Below are 20,957 nucleotides of genomic sequence, written 5' to 3' on the forward strand. Positions count from 1 at the left end.
TGATGACGGGGCAGCTGAGATGCTGGGGGGGGAGCATGATATTAAAAGCCTCTCACCAGCTCTCTGGTGTCCCTGATGCTGCTGTGTTAGAGGTCTGCCCTCAAGTATCAATCCTGCCCTGTGCCATTTCCATAAGCTGTATGTTACTGAAACAAAAGTTTCAGGAGAGGAAAAACAAACAAAACAAAAATGTTAAAGATTACACAATGCCTGTCAAGCCAAATTATGCAGGAAACATGAGATTATCAGGGTTGCCACGTTCCTTACAAAGCGTTATTTTTCAGAATCTCTTGAAAGGGGCTCTGCAGGTTTGTGGGGGGAAAGGGACCCAAAATCATTGTGATAGCTGGTGGGTCAAACCTGACCCATGAGGGATGGCCAAGATAACAATGTGGGCCATTGGCCAGTTCCTGTTCCCCTTGTTCTAGGGAACTGGCACAGAAAAGGCATTACTTCGCCTTTCGTGGCAAGAGAGGATAGATTTGCACATCTGAAGTATTTTTGTCCTTTGGTTCCCCAATAAAACCAGAAAAGGAATCTACCACTGCTAGTAGAAATACACAAAGAAGCCTCCATGTGCCTAAATTCAAAATGTAATGGGAGATAGTCAACTAAGCTTTACTTAAGAGTAGACCCACTGAAATTAGTGAACATGGCTAAGTTAGGTCCATTAATTTCAGTGTGTATATTCTGGGTAAAACTTAGTTGAATGCCACCCAGTTTTGCTAAAATTTGCACGCTCTGTCTCTTTAAGAATATTTCCTATTCCAGTTAAATGCAAAAAAAAGCTTATTTAAGTAAATGAAATAAATACTCACACATGTTCTTCTGGAGTCGGGGACGTTTTGAAGGGATCTCTCCTCCTTTAGGTATTTTCCGCCTTCTCAGTTCTAAAGTTATTGGCTGCAATGTTTGAGAGCCTTGCTCTAAATATGTAAATAGAGCAAGGAAAAGGTTTCTAAACATACCAAGAGAAGAGGTAACCAGATTTTTTCTTTCTTTTTTAAAGAGAAATGACATTTTCCTACTGTTTTATAAAACTTTTATGGAGTTTAGGATTTGAATTCTCTAGTTTCACCTTCCTTTTTTGGGGGGAGGGAAGTATTCCATAACATGTAGTGGTACCAACTGAGATAATAGCCATATATCATTAACATCACAAGTTCCTTAGGAACTGGATGACAGATCTTGCACCCCAATCACTGTTGTAACTCTTGGCTTTAACAAGTGTAGAAAACTTACACTAAGTTTGTGAGTGTTGATGGTCAGTTCAAATTAAAGTAGCATAATAACTAGTTAAATCTGTTGTATCACCTAAATTGGTATATCTACACAAGGAGAAGAAAGAGATAGATCGTGTGACCCTCCAGATGATGCTAAACTACAGCTCCTGTCACCCCCGGCAACTGGCCATGCTTGTGCGCTGCTGAGAATTGACGTTCAACATCTGGAGGGCCACAGATTCTCCACCCATCGTATATGAATGAGATACAGCCTTGACTGTTACCACTGACCTGCAGGAGGCACCACAGGTGGTCGACCACGTCGTCTTTTAGTTTCTTTGAGGTTTTCTGGTGGGCTATTCACATTATCATTTTCAGGTTTCTTTTCAATCTGGGTATCTATTGAGAATTCTCTGTCATTTTCAGATATGTTCTCTTTGTCTTCTTTGCCATCCTTTGGAAGGGCCTTTTCAGACACCTTGCTCTTTTCTGAAGGAACTATTAGTTTCCCTTCTTTATCAGGTTTAGACCTTCGTTCAGTCTTTAACGTCTTTTCATCCTTGTCTTTCTTACTATTCTCAGTTGCTTTCCTCGGTTCTTTAAACTTTTCCCATCTTTCAGGAGATGAAGGGATTTCATTACCTCTCTCCTTGGGTCTTGAATTACTCACAATAGACTAAAAGCAAGTTTAAAAATTGTGATTGCTTTCCATTGTAAATGAAACTTACTTACAGAACTGGGAAGGGGGAGGCACTGAAATAAGCCAATTATTAAGATACACAATATACTATTAAAAGAATCCTGTGACTGTACAGCTTTAATACTATTGTCTGGTTCCTTTTCCCTAATATGATTGCATGCACATATAAAAAGAGTTAAAAGCTATAGAGCAGTACATAAGGAAACAAGTACCATATGACAACACTCAGTGCTCATGGGAGATTACATGGAGGACAACTGGTTAGAGTATCTGGAATTTCTACATTAAGATTTATAATCTGTGTTTTAATCAAATTAGCAGGGTGGCATACAATTAAATTTTAACACACAATAACACAAATACATAAAAATAAACTTAGATTTATAAAAGCAGAAATAAGTAATAGATAAGACAGAATAAAGCTGATAATCAAAAGCTTAAAAGCTTGGGGAAATGAAATAGTCTTTGCCTCATGCTGAAAAAATACCCAAGTAGGTACCAGTTGAGACTTCATTGCAGAGTGTGTTCTAAAATGTCAGAGCAGAACTGAAAAGGTCCTTTGCCTGGTAAACATACACCAGATCTTGGTTCTGAATGGGAACCCAGAGAAGGACGTCTCAGAGCAACTTACAGTTTTTTAACACCCCCCCCCCCGCCACAAGTTGGCTCTGTGAGGGTTGGGAAGACCCCTGGAAAACTGTGTGGAAGGAGGAGAGGGCAGATCACTCCTTCAGGCAAGGAGATCTACTTAGTGAGTGATCTACTTAGCGCTATGTTGAATACGTCCTATGATATGTAAGGAATGCCCACAAACAAGACCTAAGTATAACAGCATTCACCTCACTTGTGGATTTCCAGCAACTGGTATTCAGAAGAATATGGCCTCCAACGGTAGATATAGAATATATGGCTCACAGCCACTGATAGCCTCCATTAATTTTTCTAGTCCTCTCACAATAACTGCCTCGTTCCCTTACAAGGACATTGTATCAGGGGGGAAATATGGCAGTTCTCATAGGTCATGAAGGCAGTCACATTTATCCTTACAATTCCCCAGGCAGGAACCGCATGTCTTAAGATAGTTGCTTCCTGGGAACATTTAAAAAGACTATGAGGAAGGACACTGTAGGGAAAAGCTGCCCTTGGACAATCTTGTAAATACAGTGCAAACATATGCACAGATTCATGAAACAATCATGCTGTTTAATCTGAGATCCATGTTCTGATCTGTGCATGGGTCCTCGGTGGGCAAAATGTGTAGATTTTATCCAAGATGTTGTGTGAACCAGAATCCACTTCATCCCTACATCTTAGACTGTATGTCCTCTAATAAAACACATGAACTAACAACCCTGTAATTTATGTTCTGCCCCCAAATCAGTTTAACCAAATCAAAATATAAAAGTAAGTTTCATACCTGATCTTTGGAAAAAGCTTTGACGTGTATATTCTTGACTGTCTGAATTACGCCATCATAAAATTTTACAGTGTAAGTACCTGAAATTTAAAAGAAACCCCACTTATAAACTGAAGCAGCAACTCTACAGTGTGCTAATTACTCAAAGCATAAAGACAAAAGTGATTCACACGTAAGAGTAGTCTTCCCCAACCTGGTGTCCTTCAGATGTTTTGAATTACAACTCAACCAACCTCAGACATCATGGGCAATAGGCAAGAGTGGGGTAAAAGCAATCTTCAGAAGTTCCAGATCACAAGTTTCCATCACTGTGAAAAACTGGGTTTGATTGCAATAAATTCTATTTTTATCAAGGAAAATGTTGAGATTTAAAATCTGCTTAATAGCTTTTATTTCCATCAAGTGGAAATAAATACGAAAAGCTATTGCATTGCCGTGAAACTTAGCGTTTTCTATAAACAGAAAGGCTCCTTCATTCTATGGACACCTTTGATGCAGTGGTGAGATCTTGTTGGTAAAAGGTGGTAGGGGCAATTTTAACCAAAAACCTCTTTTTCTTGAGAGTTCACCAAATCTCCAGAGCAGGTTTTGAGAGCATAAGGAGCTGCAGGGGGGAATCTGAGAAGTTGCCTCCACACCCTTCTTCCACCAGAAGAAATGTCTGGATCCAAGCAATGGAACTTACACATGCCCATACTACTAGAAATTAATCCACAAAATTGTCTCACATTACTTTTTCACTCTCACATAATTAGTGTTCATACCAATTCAAATATTCATAACATTCATAAGCAGTGGTCATAAAAATTGGGAATAGCATGGAACATATACAGCAGCTACTCATTTTCAAGACGACTTCTGAAAGCAGTCATAAAGGATGTTTCTCTACAGTGTACTCTGAAATTAACAATTATGCCTTACCATCCTTGTTAACAGAAGTAACTTTGGCTGGATAAAAACGACAATCAGACCAGCAAGCCAACACTTGATCATTTATATGAAATCCCTAAAAAATGGAAACATAGAAACCAGTGTTCAGGATACACTGCTGCATCATAGCAATAATAAAATAATCTATGCAGTAAACAAAACATTCCTGCAGCAGACTTTCCTACCAATTATTTTACAAAAGATTTTAATAACTGTACTCAGCCTACGGGGCACAATAGCTCTGATATTCTAAAACATATTGTCAAGGCAGGGTGATCATCATAAGCAGCAAGATTATTGAATACTTGGATTCAGAAGTGTGTTATTTGTATAAAAAATGGAAAATTGCCAAGAAAAATGACAATAATAAGGATAAAATCCTATACCCACATACCTGGGAGTAAACTTCACTGAAGTCAAAGTGAATTACTTCTGAGTAAACAACAGAGTAGAACCTCTGCAGGCCTAATTAAAGCCAACAGGCCACTTTGGCTAAACCACACCCACATGCCAATCACCTACATCATACACAATGCCATATATGGGAAGGTAAAAAGGTGACCAGACAGGGCCAAAGGGGTCTTCTGAAATGTTGCCAATCACCTGATTGGCAGGAGTTCAAAGGTGCTTTGAAGCATGGCTTATCAGCTGATTGTTGGAACTCCAAGTGCTTCATCGCCTGATGTTACTGTGGCATCCACCTATCAAATTGGACCACACGGAGTTGGGGTAAGAAGGATCTGGCCCACCAGACTGCACTGTAAAGCAAACTTCACAGCAGGTGTGGAGAACTAATCAGGCAAATGGGCTGCATCTCTAACTCCTTCATCCCCTGTGGGTCAACAGTAACAGGTGGGTGGGACAGTAGAGAAGATATGTCCATTTGCACATGCGAATAGATTTCAAAAGGGATCACAACAAGAAGCGTCTGAGATGCACTCTGAAAGTTCTCAGTGGAGGTCTCACTGTTGAGGTGACACCTGAAAGCCCTGCTTATAAACAAACAGGCAATGACTTATACCTACTTATACCCACAGGCTTTTCTGCCCCACACCTGATGTCACATTTGAAGTCAGGTGTGGGCACGGTTTGGAGGGGACGAAGCCTTGAGGGCTACATTGGCATCTGTGTTGGGCCCAAATAGGTCCATGGACTATGCCTTACAGTGACAAACAACATGTTTATAAACAGCAATGTTGCCCAAGGTTACCATATTTCATTTATCATTTTTTCTATCCCACCCCAGCTAAGAAGAAATAGTATGCAAGTTTTTTTTATTATACCAATAATATTTATAAAAAACACTTAAATCTGCATTCACAAGTTTGTAAAGAATTGGGTTGACGTCAAGCTTTAACTTAGGTTTCTTTTACTTACAGAAGATCCTTCGTCATCATGTAATCCTTCTTTTCTTAACTGTATTTTTTCTAAAGGACGCAAATAGGGACTGTCCCAACAAAACCATTCATCATAGCGGTGATTCCAGCGTTTGAAATGGATTAGCACTTTTCCTTCCTCATAATCAATTTCTTCAATGTGAGCTGGATACCTATGCAAAGAAAGTTAATTTAAAATATTCTTGCCAAAAAAGTTGAAATAATTATCTTGAAAAAGGAGTAACTCTACTACAAAGCCATACATTTTGGTAAATGTATGAATATGATATACAAATAGCTTCAATTTCACCTTTTTGTGATCAATTTAATCTTGCTGGTTTTTTATTATTAAGCGAAACTGCTTTCTTTTTCTAGGAAATATGACAAACACCTGAAATCAACATTAACAAAGAGCCGACAGTTTATGTGTTTATGGCTGTGTCTTGTGAATTCTTAAGTCATGGTTTCCATCAATGCTTTTGCTGTGCAGACCTTGCACTTTTCGTCACAACTAATGTTCTAGCCAAACAACCTTGCTGGTGCTATCAGCAGTATATGATAGAAAGTTAAAAATCTTATGCCATCGGAGAACAACAAAAGGAATAGCTAGGAATAGCTGCTTGGTATCCTCAGGATGATGACAATAGGCAATGCTAATTTGTCAGCACCACGACCTGACACTGCTGTTATCGGTGGCTGACATCAAATTGTTCCCAAGTGCTGGCAGACAGACTGCATACCCACCAAATCTGCCTTGGCAAGTTACAGGACCTTGTAGAAATATGGGGAGGGGACTGAAGGAGGACGAAGAAGAATGGGAAATCTACTTTTGTAATGTTTGATGTCACTCAGTAGTGTTAAGAGTTAGTCTATTTTAAAAATTAAACACAGATTCATACAAGATGTACATCCCTACAATAGCTTAATCTACACTTTTGTTAAGGGTAACTTCAAAAGTAACAAACAACAGCTTATCCCATATGACAAAGTAACCTGGGAATTTTCAATTGTGCAATAATCATGTGGGTACAGAAGCTGAGAAGGACTCCTCAGACCTATATGCTTGTTCCTAGAGAATAATCAGTTCCTCCTGATTGATCCTCAACCATTATGGAGCAAGATGCTTTTTAGCAAATCATATTAATCAATCCATCTTCAAGCAGAGAACATTTTCATAATCTCCTACTGATATCAGATGAGATGAGCAAAACCACCTTAATCAATCTCTGACTTTTGTCTTCTGGGTTTCTGGGGGTTTTCCTGTTGTTATTCTGCCTCTCACAGCTACAATAAACCTACCATTAAAATTATGGACTGGTCTTTTCTTCGTCAGAGGGTAAACAAGCAAATTTTGCAGGGGATCAAATACTTTTTCCCTTCATTGTATCTTTACTTTCATATACTGGCAGATTAGTCTCCTCTCAGAATTAGGAATTGAAAAAACAAGTTCTGAACATTACAAATCCTTGACTACACATCAATATCCGATACAGCAGCTTTCTCCAACCTGGTGTCCTCCAAATGTTTTGGATAACTGTTAACAATCTCAGCCAACCTGACCAATGGTTGGAGATGATGGAAGTTGTAGACCAACAATATCTGGAAGGCATCAGCCTGGGGCAACATACTACCAGAGCATAGCCAAAAAACAAAACAAAACCCTATTCATCGATGGTTAGCAATCCTATGGCATTTATGGCATTTCTTCTCCTTCTACCACTCCTTGCTCACTGTTAATTACCTGTCTTTGAACTGCTATCTTAGGAGGCTCTCTAAACTGGACCCAATAGCAAGAATACCCTTACAACCATAGAATTCTATACAATATCACATCGGCTATAACCACCAATCATTTTCAACTTCTTAAGGACTACAGTTCTTGTATACTTAAATATAGTAATTTAAAACTAATTCTAATAATACAACTTCTCATCTAACACTTCTGAACTAATTTTATTTCATGCTCCAAACGTGTATTTTGCTATAGTAATACCTACATTCTTCTTCAAAAGGCTATAGGCTACATTAGACTCAAATGCCTAACACCAGGAATAATCAACATGACACGCCCCAATTGTCATTGGACTACAATTCCCATGAGCCCTAGTCAATCAGCACTTATGGAAGTTGGGAGTCCAACAGAAATTGAGGACATTACATTGGTAATTTGGGGGGGGGGACACCAGTGCAGAATGATACACACAGGTCCCACTTTCCCAAGAAATCGTTCTTTAGCAAGTGTTTACTAAGTCTACAATTCTCAGAAAAGTTAATGTTGTTCTTTTCAAACCTAGAATCATAGTTTAGCATATAAACTCAAGTTCAATAAAGGGCAGACCAGGTTGCTTTATAACTTGACAACGGCAACCCACCTTCTGCCTCCAATTATCATGAAGTCTAATACAATTCTTGCTGTGTTGCTACTGCATCAAGAAAGCTTAGCTCCTGAAAACAACTAGGGTTATGTCAAATATACTGATTATACATCCCCATCTATACTTGCAAGGAGAATGACATAACACCAGCATCTGCCTAACAAGCTACAATTTTCTCTTGCAACTCAGTATTGCTGTTTTTTACTTGCACATTATGTGCAATGAAGTGTTTATTCAAAAGGTTTCTGTTTATAAGGCCTACTGTCAAGGAAACTATAATTAACTAGCTGTTCAGTATTATGTTTCCAGTTGTTCAGATATTTTAAATAACAAATGAAAAGGTAAGCAGCACATAGGCAGCAAGAACAGATAAAACCAACATACACTTTCATACATTCATATAGACAGAAAAAGCTCATCTACAAGCAGGCTTGTATCGTAATGCAACAGTGACCCACTAGCTTATACAGGAGTCTTGTATGCACATCAGAGATCCCTAATGTATTAGGAGCCCTTGGTCTGAGCTGATTAGTTTATTATTTACAGCTGGTATAGAATTCAATGGCCAGCTTGCTTGGGGCAAGAGACTCTAGGTAGTTAACACTAATCCTGGCCAAATTGCACTGGCTACCAATTAGATTCCAAGTCTTATTCAAATGCTGGTTTTGACCTATAAACCTTTATGCAGCTAAGGACCGCAATGCATCAAGGACAACCTCTCCTCATATGAACCAACCTCGACCCTGCAACCATCATCTGAAGCCCTCCTTTGTGTGTGCCCCTCCTCAGGAGGTCTGAAGGGTGCCAACATTAGAAGAGTGCTTTTCAGTGGTGACTCCTTGTGCTTAGAATGCTCTCCTTGGGGGTGGCTCACCTGGCATCATCATTGTAGAGATGTAGACACCAAATAAAATAAAAATTCACCAGGGCTTTGCTCTTAATTATCTGTGGTCCCCTTTAGTGGATGGGGAATTTTTAATCCTGCCTTTAAAAAGAGGATTGTTTTTCTTGGTTTTTCTTTCATGCCTGGTTTAATGTATGTGTTTGTTTATACAATGTAAGTCACTTTGTGGTCCCTTGCTAAAAAAAGTGATCAATAAATTTAACAAATAAATTTAAGACATTTGTATACCACTTAATTATTCAAATTTCTAAGTGGCGAACATTATCTTCAGTGACCAAACTAGTGACACTAGTTCATTCATTGAAGCATTTCAAAAATAAACTAAAAAAATGAAATAAAAATAATTTTTTTAAAATAAACTTCCAATGCTACCAACCCTCATCTTCAGCAGACTGCAAACTGTCCAGAATGCATCGTTTTAGATACGTCATTTGCTATAGCCTTGATCTAGCCAAAACAAGTTCTCATGAAAGCATGTTTCCATAATACATTAACCCAAGAGAGACAGAATGATTTAAAATGAAATGTGTAGCTGTCCTTTCTATACAAATGTCTAGTATCAGTGTTCTGCAGTGTCAAGGTTCAGCTCAGTCTCTTAAAAAAGATTGATTCTCAGTTTTCCTATGCATGGTGGGTCCTCAAGAAGCAACGTCAAAAAGTGAACTTTCCAGTATTCTCTATTCATATAACACAAAACAAAGTTCTACTTATCAATTCAGAACAGTACAAATAATAAATTATTATTATTAGTTTTTAATGTGTGACATTTTAATGTATTTTTAATTTTTGTTTGAAGCCGCCCAGATAATAATTACAATATCACATTCTACTTTCAACCTCCATAAAGTCAGAATGAAAAAGTAATCCACTAGTTCACCCCCTTTTAAAGCATTCCTCATGATCAAAGTTTTTATTTCAGCCACTTGACAGGGGTCCTTCATTTCAAGGTGCAGGGTATTGAAGAGTAAGGACACTATACCTCAGGGGAATGGGATATACCCTAACCATATTGTTCTTTTTTATAATTTATTGATTAGAGTATGCTCCCTTCTAGAGTAAATATACCGTTCATGGCTGTTTACAACGTATAAACATAATGCTTCCATAAAAATAACAAAAAACAACAAAAAAATTCAGAATATATCCATATATGTGTCATAAAATAAAAGGTCACAATGAAATGGTCTTCAATAGCTTGCAAACAAAAAACAGCAAGGGAGACAGCCAACCACATTTCAAAAGGCAAAGCATCCCATGATACCAGTTATCTTCTCTTGGCCCACTCAGTTGTGCTTCCACTCTAGGAAAGACAGAGAAGAAACATTCCTTCCGATCTTAGAGAGCGACTAGGATGACATGGGAGAAGGCAATCCCCAAATGATCAACTTGTTGACTCAAATGTCTTTTTCAGAGCCTCTTCCAAGATCCCTTACACTTGGCACCTCAGAAACAGTAATACTATGATAACAATTAAAATGGTGTAAAGCAGAAGGTCTCACTGTGGCTTAGGAAACAGTCTCACGCCAGATCGGACTATTGGTCTATGTAGTCTAGTACTGTCTACTCTAAATAGTCATGGAGATTCCAGATCCTGAATCAGAGATTATTTTTCAAGAAAGTGCAGATGGGTGTTCTTTGTGCAGGAAACTCAGGCTGAACCCTGTACCAACTTCACAACAGATTTAACACAAAGGCTGCAATCCTATACCCACTTACCTGGGAGTAAGCACCATTAGGCTCAATGAGACTTACTTCTGAGTAGACATGTATAGGATTGCACTGTATTACAGATCAGCAGACATTAGGTGAGGGGAGCAAAATCAATAAATACTATATGAACATTTGCAATCAGAACAAAGTTAATGTCAGGGAGTCAAACCGAACCCTTTTTTAAAAAAAAAACCTGAAAACCCAGCATAATCAGAACCTACATAATCATTGGTGATGTTAGCTGTCTGCAAACTTTTATTATGCCCGAATTCAACTGTGATCCACTTTATAATTTCTGCCGTATTTATTAAAAAAAATTATTTTAAAATGTCATTTTTATTTATCATTTTTATTAAAGAATACCATGCTAATATTATGTGCTGTATAAATATCTCATTTCCTAAATACCCAAAAGTATCTGATCTGAAATGTTTGATGTTATATTCAAGCGAATGCAAAGCTGTACTATTTTTTAATGAAATGCTTATCAATATTGACATTACAATTCAGTAACATCTGCGTCCTCAAATTTTAAGGTGGACAATGAAGGCACTGAAAATGGTTAACATGCTCAGTTTTAGCATACTCAGTGCTATATCTGCATGCACACTTTGAGGGGAACAATCCATTTTGACTAGTTATTTTTATCCAGTCATTATTTTTAAAAAACAATTTTATGAAACAATGCAGTTTTAGAAATAAGTCTTTTTTAATGTGGAAAAACATAGCAATGGAATTTTTTCCATAACCGAAAATATCCTGTACCACATCACTGTTTGAAACAAGAATGAGAATGCAATCAGAAAAAAGGGCAGGTTATTAGTTTGGAATAAGCGTTTGACTAAAAACTGAAAAGATAGCACTTACTGACTCCAAAAACAAAGAATTATAATAAACTACTAATGCATTCACAGAACTAATATTGAGAAGAATGCAATGCTAAAATCATGGTTTACTGCTATAAGAACAAGGTGTAAAAGTATTGAGGAAAGTCTTAGGCTTGAGTGCTTCCCCACTGTCAATGCAGTCAGGACTTTTGCCAGCATTTGTAATAAACCAGATTGTGGAAAGTAAATGTCCTTTTCCTGGTCAATGAAGAAGAAATGAAGGAAGTGTGGGAGCATGAGCCTCTGCTCTGACTCACTCCAGCTAGTGCATATAGTACTACTAAACAATAGTTTAGCACTGTGAACAAATGCAGCCAATATGGTTTGCAGGCAGAGATTAAACTATTTTTCTGGTTTAGATATCACAGAAACTGTGAATTAACCAGGCAGTTTTCGCCCAAGCTGAGTGTGTAAACGAAGGGAAGATAGGAATACTAAAGTTCAGTGCACAATACCATTACACCCAAACTTTAAGTTTTTGAAACTTTCTACTTTTACAATGTGACATAAAGATCGTTAGATAAATAGCTGCATCTGTACAATATATTTAAACATTTTGTATTATTGACATTAGGATAATTATCATGTTGATACTAATCACCTTATCATATATGTGAACCACCATTTACGTTTTCCTCACATAAAGTAGAACAAGACTAGGTGGTTCGGATACTCTGAACCAGTTACTGAAATGCTACTGGTCTGATGCAGTTGAATCAGAACCAGACCTGAACTGGAACTTTTGTTGGTTTGACTCCCTGTTTGTAGCACAATGTGACAGCATCACAAAAATGTATCCAAGTTTTATCATGAAATAAGAAATACCAGTTTTTTAATCTGTCTCGGGCTTCCAACTGGGCTCCCACTTCAAAGCTGATACCTCTTCTGTTTGGTGGATGTTTTCTCATTTTGTTATAAGCCGCTGCTTTTATTCCCCTGAAAAATGCAATTAAATATCAATCACCAGAACCTGTGTCAATTGCTAATCTGTCTAATCAGATAAAATAATTCATATTCCAATGTTTCAGTTATGTAAGTTTTCTTTGCATTCTTTATACTGTATGTTGAAAAGAGTGCCCTTAAATATATAGTCTCTTCATTACAAAGACTGGCTTTGTATACCCCAGATCTTACTAAAACTCATCTCTGGATGTCAAAGTGGAGCACCTAGGTATACTGTGGAAACAGTATCATTGTTGAAGGGCTCCCTCCGGTGTTCAGGTACCAACATATCTGTAATGCTTCTCAAATTAAATTCTTTGTGGTCAATATTTTATTGATAATTCAGCACAATTTTGTACATCACTGTTTGTTGTTTCCAGTCCTACCTGTCTACACTTTGATCCATGTGCTATGGCCACCACCTTTAGAGTTTACTGTGTTGTTGCCACGTAACATGTTGTTGGCTTACCACCTGGATTGTCATCTCTAAATGTTTCTCTAATAGTACGTTTTGTTTTTTTTAAAAAACCCAACAATCCTTGCCATATGGACCAGGTATCATGCAGAACAAATTTTGAGTAACCACAAAGCTCATGCACTGTCTGAAGAGGTCCTTAATTTCAGTCCTGCAAGTTTACAGATATGATGCACTGAACAGTGCTAGCTTTTACACAGTACAGGAATCTTAGATTTAGTGTATGTAGTGTCTTACAGAGAACTGAACAGATGCTACTGGATTATCTGGGTTATTTGGTATATACTGCTAAATATATTATCTTTCCTGCAAATGCCTTTGTTCTTGCACTTTTTGCTTCAAGTTCATGCTAACAGCACTACAGGCTTTTACTGCTGCAATTTTGTTAATGTTGTTTTGTGATTTATCAACTCCTTCATTAACACCATAAGTCTCAAACTAATGAACAGTGGCATATAAAAGAACTGTTTTGGAACAGTGATCTGGAACATGCACACCACTGATCTAGAACATGAAAATCATTTGCAAAATGAAACAGCCTCGACATGGTGGCTCTTAGTGACTTGTGTTTTAGACATTACAATAGAACTGCAATGCCTTTTTCTAAAAGCTTTCATCCCCCCCCCCCCGGGTAACTGGAACATTTGTTGACTCCTAGAGTTGTTTTTATTTTCAGTTCTAAGTTTGATGTACAGCTTAAAATCATAATTTTAAAATGCTATTGTGAAGTAAACTACAATTTTTTGCTGAAATTTGAGGTGCTATAAATGTGAGCTACCAAGAAGCAGTGGGCATTAACAATGTTTCAAATATTAAAAATATGTTTTGCTGGTTTACATGGCTCTGTCAACAACATAACAATTGGACTACAGTAACAAATCCTATACACACAGAAACAAGCCAACATTTGATAACCAAGCCAAAATTTGCAGTTGCCAGTAGCCTGCCAAACCCGCTGAATCCAATGAAGTCACTGTGTGGGTGGAAAGACTGCTCATGTAACAGATTTTCCCCTGTGCTCCCCATACCGCCCAAATCTGCTTCAGAAGGTTGGGGGTGCATGAGGAAGAAGATAGGGGACGTCCCACTGCACTAACAGAAGTCATTCTACTCATACAGTGCCTCTGAAAGGCTTAGCACAGGTGTAGGGAACATCACCACCCATCCAGCTCTGAACTAAAGGTGGTAGGTGAGCCAGTGGTTGCTTTTCTGGACAGCCCAGCACCAAGCTAGCCTTCTCCAACTGGGAGCTGGTGTGATAGGGATCTTCCCCATAGTTGGGCTGTGCTTCCAGTACAGTCCAACATCTGAGACAATCCCTACTCGCCATCCACGTCCAAGGCAGAGAGGAGGGCTGGGCTTTGTCTTGTCATGCATACCAGCGAGTGATGAGACACACACTGAGTAGAGTGTCTTAATACAACTGAAGAGTGGCAACACATCTCCCATCTTAAATGCAATGCAAACATGATCCTGCTTAGCCTTCTCTGCACATCTAAAAAAAAATTAAATTACTGAGACATATGGAACCATGAGCTAAAATATAACTTGAAGACCTCTACTAAGCATGTGAAAAAGAATGACACCCTCTCCTCCGAAATAGCTGCACAACCGAAAAGAGAACTGAGGCTTCCATAAGCTTCTGAAACTGGACCCCTACCCAAGGCCTATATGGTGCAGTGATGCAACCAAATACACATTTATTGAATGTAATTTGTTCCCAATTTAGGCAGAAATAGAAGACACAGACACACAGCTAAGGTTTCTTCTTCTGTAACTTGTTGCTGGTGAAAATCTGGTCTTGGTTAGCACAATTATTTGCGGTAACTGTATTTTGCCTGCCAGATCACCACTTTGATGAACACTATGTTTTATCAGACAAAAAGGTATGAAAGATTCAAAACAAGATTCCATAATTTTACATGTCAGCTTATTTTATTGGTCTTGCAGTGCGCACTCTCTCTCTCCCTCACACACGAACAAACACACAAGCTGCAAACTATCAAAGATGTATATGTGGATAGCCAATCCTGCTACTATGGAACACACTAGAATGGGACATTTATAAGCATGTGCCTCCCTTCTCTGATTTAAAAGGCCAGTATGTATAGCAAACCTTAAGCAAGATGCTGGCAACTAGCTCCAGACAACAGCTGCAGAGTGTCCTACTGTTTCTTACCCAGAAAACCAACCTATTAGACACCTGTACAAGGTATAATTTCCCACACCTCTTTGTAAACCAGGCAGACAGGGTTTCTCCCTTAATACAATACTATGTATTCAATATACAACACAAAAGAAAGGAAGTCTTGTCCATCTGTGTCACTGGATTCTGGGCCCAGAAGGCATAGACAGAGATATATAGCAACTTAGCTCAGCTCTGCATATGGGAAAAATGAATGAAGGGACAGGAAAGCTTTGACAGAGCCGGGCAAGGAGCAGATTTCATGTGAGAGAAAAAGGGGGTGACTGATATTTCTATCTATCCTGTTCTCTTTTTGGTTCAGGGTGGGTTACTAAAAATTTTGTCTTTAGGCCAAAGAAATAACTGCCTAAATTTCTAAGACTACTGAGCACTATTAGAAAGAATTACTGTACGGAAACTGTCAAGCAGGCCTCCAGTAGCGGCTATCAGGTACATAAGCAGCAAGTATTTTTTTAAAAAGTAAGTTTTAAGGTCTCCTAAGTCCCCTTTGCATGTAATGCCTAGCCAGAGGCTGTAACCCAAAGCAGCTAATCCAATAGTCACCAAAGGGACCATGACACCTCGCCAGTGGAATATAACTACGAGATAAATCAAAAGCCTTCACGGGCTTTCCAACTGAATGGATGAAGGAGCCTGAATACATTTTAAACCATCTGTGTGAATTGAGTGTGTGCTGAATCCTCATGCACAGAGCATAATATGCTTAAAATGTGTGGTCTCCACTTCCTAGGTGGTTCTTCCTCAAACAGAAACTACTTTTCCCCCAAAAGCTTTAAGACATTTAATATGTAGATGCAATTAAATGTATTACAGAATGCTGAGCTGCTCATATTAGTGACTTTCCCACCAGATAAGGGCTTTCCACCATCAACTTCTTAATAGCACTGAAAAGTAACCTAGTTTTCAAGAGCACTGCATTTTATTTATTCTGTCATGCTGAGCTTGAACATACCACAGCCAGGTGAGTTCAGGACATGCACCAAGGCTAGCATTTGTCTATGGACAGCTATGCTTTATTACTGGAGTCCAAAGGCTATTTCCTCCCACAATGGAACTGACTAGATCCAACTGACTTTGGTCAAGTCAGTTTATTATTGGACTATTATCATCCTGCATTATTCATTTTATTTATTTCTCCTTGCACTTTGTTCCTGGTCTCACCAAAGGCCTGTCTCTAGATTCTAATTCTGTTCTTCAACACCCTAAACCGATTCTATGATAATAATCATGCTTCCATACAACTGCATATTCTATTTCCTTTGCTGTATCCAGCCTGGAAAAGATTCAGCACTCATAACCTTTACGTTCCATTTCCACAATGCACAGAATGTCTGTAATACTATGTCTCTGTCTGAAGACCAATCCAAGAGAGAGGGATAGTACCTGCACATCAAGCTCTGTTCTTGACAAGCAGCCATGGACTCCAAGTGCCAGGTTAAAAAAGAATGGTTTTATACTGCAGTAATGATTTACAGATTTAAAGAAACCACAGATGATCACACTATTTTTCATATTAACTGCTCCTGCTAGTTTACTCATGTTAATGTGTGGTAGACATTATGGGGCCCAGTACAGACATAATGCTAGCTCCCTAAACTACAGGTGGAAGTAACCCATGCTTGGGAATATACAAACTGCCCTCTTTCTCCTCCACTTTTTGGCACAGGTTTTCCTATTTTTTCTCTTGTTCACTTAACTGTAGGTTATCATTGCATCTGTACTGATATTTGCCATGATTAATGCTGACCAGGGTTTGGAAATACAGTCTTAAGTGCCGTTATGAAGGGACCTTTTTATATGATTAGCATTAACTGTGCTTAGTACCACTGTATGAAACTGGGTATTTTCAAGTTTGGCTGTAAAAATTTCATGGTGGTTTATGAATTGGAGCATATCAATGTCCTACAATGTTTCTGCATGCCTTCATTCCCACTCACTCCACCATTTTGTCACTGAAGTAATTACATAATGTGCTTTTACTATACTACAGTGGAACCTCGTGTTACGTACCGTCCTCCTTGCGAACGTGTCAGGTAACGAGCTCTGCTAACCAGGAAGTAGTTGCTCCTGGTAGTGAACTTTGCCCTGGGATGTAAGCACATCCCAATGGCATGTGTGCAGTGGGAGGCCCCATTAGCAAAAGCGCAGCTCAGGATAAGAATGGTTTCATGTTAAGAACGGACCTCTGAAAAGAATTAAGTTTGTAACTGGTGGTACCATTGTATACTATACTTTTTCTGATGAATGTGCCGTGATATATTGCTCCAATTTATATTTATATCAGTCATACACCTTATGTGCAAATTGCCTGGAGATGGTGGTTAACCAATTAATAAATCAATGATAATACTTATTTCATGATGATTATGATTTCTGTTTTATTAGTTTATCAGTGGCTCTCAAATTGGAGGCTGGAAGAGACAGAACACCTGAATGGGGTAAAGCATTCAAAGGCAAGATAGTATCACTGAAGAGAAGGAATCTTTCTCCTTTCACTACCCAAGGTTTGTGGGCTGAATGCCTTCTGGCAGACATCACTCACTGATGCACACTGAGTTTGCAAGAGTGACTGCATCCCCACTATCTCATCATACCACTCTCATCAGAGAAGAAGGTTGCTAAGATAGACAGGGTGCCTTATGTGTAACTTTAGAAAGCATATTCTTCTCTAATAGCAATATTTGATTGGTAGCAAACATATACTAATGAAGCAGCAGAATGAACACAACTGTGTACGAGATTCTCCACACAATCACTTGTAGCACACATTACTGGCGTTGGTTTACAGAGCTACATGGCACAATAAAATAAAGAAGTTTGAGATACACTGAGATAAGTAATATAATCATAAATACTCAGTGGCGACATGTGTTGTGCATCATACCATAAGTAATGGCAAGAACAAATAAAATCTCACCCAGTTCACCCCCCGCAATTTGCATGCCCTCATCAGAATTGGTCAGTCCAAAGTAGGAGTGGTGAATGTCCATGATGCCTGACACAATTACGATCCCTTGCAAGTGGATGGCCACAGCCAGGCTGCGCTGAAAAACACACCTGCAGGTAAGAAAAGGCAATTGCTACATAAGGCTAAGACCAGCACTACTATGGTTTTAACATTCCTATAAAAATAGGCAGCATTCCTGGAGCAAAGATCTATAAAATATCTTCCTTGACCCACACACTGTCCCAAATACAGAAATGTATAAACGATTCTAGGTACACACACTGATCTCGACCCCAAAATGGAATTTTGAAGGTAAATAAAAGGATTCCCCTTGAATTGAATTTCCTTATCTTTAAATAATGCTGTGTAATGTAATGTAAACCTATAAAAGGATTAGGGATGAGAAAAGTATTCTTAACTACACAAAACATAAAAAACTAATGGGCTACATTCAAATGTTTATTTCTCCATTTAGCATGTAATTTAAGCACATATGATCCTTTAAGTCTTTACTGACACATTAATGTATTTTTTAAAAAAGTTGTTGCCTGGTATATAACCCAAAATACTTTAATTATTTTCTTGAAATTCAAAGCTCTAAAAATGTAGATTTGTATTGATTACATTTAAGAAACTGTTAACTACTTGTATGAAGAGAGCTGAGCCAGTGGCAGATGAGACGATTACCTCATCCCCATTAGATAACTAGCACTAGCAGACATGGAGACAGATGGAGGTTCTGCAGGTGACACTGCACCTATGGGCAACAAATTAACAGGTGGTGATCCTATTCCCACTATGGCTGGCTACTCTTTGTTCCTGTCCAGTTTCCCTATCTCTTCCCCCAGGATTCTGCTTCCACATTTCTTTGTATTATCTAGATCTGTTTATCCAGGACTGACTTCTTACTGAGGATTCATGCACACTTTTAACTGTGCAGGGCAGACCCTCAATTTAGTTACTGCCTCCAAGTATGGGAAGTATAATCAGGAAGGGCGGCGGGGGGGGGGGGGGAGAGGGAGGGAGGGAGGGAGGGAGAGAGAGAGAGACTTGAAATAACTAATTGTTATGGTCCAACCATTTCGTGAGATTTGGTCTTACAGCAGCAACTGGCAGTTCACCCCTGCAGAGGTAAGTAACCCATTAAGAATGTCTGCCTCCAGAGATTTCAAGAATGAAGCAGGTCAGATGACAGCTAGAGCACATATGGTGCAAGACTTGCCACAAATGCAATTGAGCGCATGCTAAAGGGCATGACTGTGCCTCCTGTGAGGTGACAACGGGTGGCGAAGAAAGTATACTCTGTCACCTCCATCTCATCCTTAAGTAGCCATGGAACAGAGGTTAACATCCATCCCAATAAACAGGAGCGTAGGAAGCCTGCTGTGTTAAGTTTGCAAGACACTTCAATGATGAAATTTACTGAATCCATGATGATTTGGACAACACGGCTGTAAAAAGTCTAGATAAAGTGTAGTCTGGTTTTGTGAAAGCAGTTTTAGCTTTTGAGGTCTGAGGATGTGGAACAAGGTGCATGTAGCTGTTTGACTGACCTTGCAACTTCTCAAACTTTTCTCATTGTGGCTGATCTGAACAAGCTTGTGATGGGTGTTGTGTTTTACTGTGTAAGTCCAAGGCATGGTAAGTGCATATTTGTGTGCAGAAGCAGTGCCTGCCATTCTTAAAGAAGCAGGAGTGCAGCCACTCTTGAAGAAGAAGAAAAACAACCACCTGGTCACAGAGGCTTATGATAACTACTTTTTAGGGAAGGTGCTTAAGAAGGGCGGTGGCAGCAGCAGTTTGGTTCCAGGTGCTCCAAGAGCAGGGTGGGCCAATATTTTCATAACCAGTGGGCCACAAGAATACTTTGTTTGGGAACCCATGGGCCGCACACTGTCTTGTCATGCAGGGATGGGGAGGCCAAAATTTGATGCTGCTCCCCCTACCTCCCATGCTGCCTTCCAAAAGCCAGGTAAGTGAGTTCCTGGGCTTTGGGAAGGAGGTGTGAGGACTCTAGGACCCTATCAGAGCCCTCATACATCCTTTCCAAAGTCCGGTGCCTCACTTACCCAGCTCTGAGAAGGCAGTGTGAGGGCTGGGAGGGGTCAAATGTTGCTGATGGCTGCCCAAAAAAGCCCTAGGCCTTGGGCTGTGTGTTGGATCATCCTGTCCTAGAGGAAACTGATTATCTAGACTCATTCCAGTCTGGGTTCAGAACTGATTTGGCCTTGGTTGCCTAATCATTTACTTTCACAGAGAGATTCAGTGTTGGTTTGATGCAGTCTCTCTCCCTCTCTCTCTATATATACTGTATTTTTTGCACCATAGCACTCACTTTTTTCCTCCTAGAAAGTAAGGGGAAATGTCTGTGCGTGTTATGGAGCGAATGCCTGTGGGTGGCGGGGGGGATCTGCTGCAGTCGTGAGCAGAGGATCCATGGTTCCCCTTCCTTCCCTCCTCCGTGGTTACAAAGCATGGATCCACATGTATCCTCAGGATTTTTGCATTGGGCTACTCCAAACTCACTGTCAGATCACATGTCTGTGGCCACAGCATGAACCACAAAAATCATATATCCACTATTTCGTTTAGAATATTTTTTTCTTGTTTTCCTCCTCTAAAAACTATGTGCGTGTTATGGTCTGGTGCGTGTTATAGAGCGAAAAATACGGTAAATGTCCAGTAGCACCTTAGAGACCAACTAATTTTGTTTTTGGTATAAGCTTTTGTGTGCATGCACACAATACACTAGTATCTGAAGAAGTGTGCATGCACATAAAAGCTTATACAGTCATACCTCGGGTCAAATGTGCTTCAGGTTGAGCGCTTTCGGGTTGCGCTCCGTGGCAACCTGGAAGTAATGGA

General features: G+C 39.2%; 1 protein-coding gene across 3 annotated transcripts in view; it reads right to left on the reverse strand.

Annotated features, from left to right (window-relative positions):
- The window catches only part of PHF20 (PHD finger protein 20), a 43,311-nt gene that overhangs the window by 17,070 nt on the left and 5,284 nt on the right, over positions 1 to 20,957 (reverse strand). For 2 of the 3 annotated variants that reach the window (XM_083508380.1, XM_083508378.1), the window contains exons 2-8: positions 18,063 to 18,202; positions 12,348 to 12,458; positions 5,648 to 5,819; positions 4,262 to 4,346; positions 3,341 to 3,420; positions 1,515 to 1,899; positions 819 to 926 (exon numbers count right to left, since the gene is read on the reverse strand). In XM_083508380.1, the coding sequence (XP_083364506.1) occupies positions 819 to 926; positions 1,515 to 1,899; positions 3,341 to 3,420; positions 4,262 to 4,346; positions 5,648 to 5,819; positions 12,348 to 12,430 (913 nt within the window). In that variant the 5' untranslated portion in view covers positions 12,431 to 12,458; positions 18,063 to 18,202. The remainder of the gene's footprint in view (positions 1 to 818; positions 927 to 1,514; positions 1,900 to 3,340; positions 3,421 to 4,261; positions 4,347 to 5,647; positions 5,820 to 12,347; positions 12,459 to 18,062; positions 18,203 to 20,957) is intronic. The other variant, XM_083508379.1, reaches the window with a different exon arrangement.

This window comes from Podarcis liolepis (genome assembly GCF_965112155.1).
Source record: "Podarcis liolepis genome assembly, chromosome: 6".
NCBI classification, from domain to species: Eukaryota; Metazoa; Chordata; class Lepidosauria; order Squamata; family Lacertidae; genus Podarcis; species Podarcis liolepis.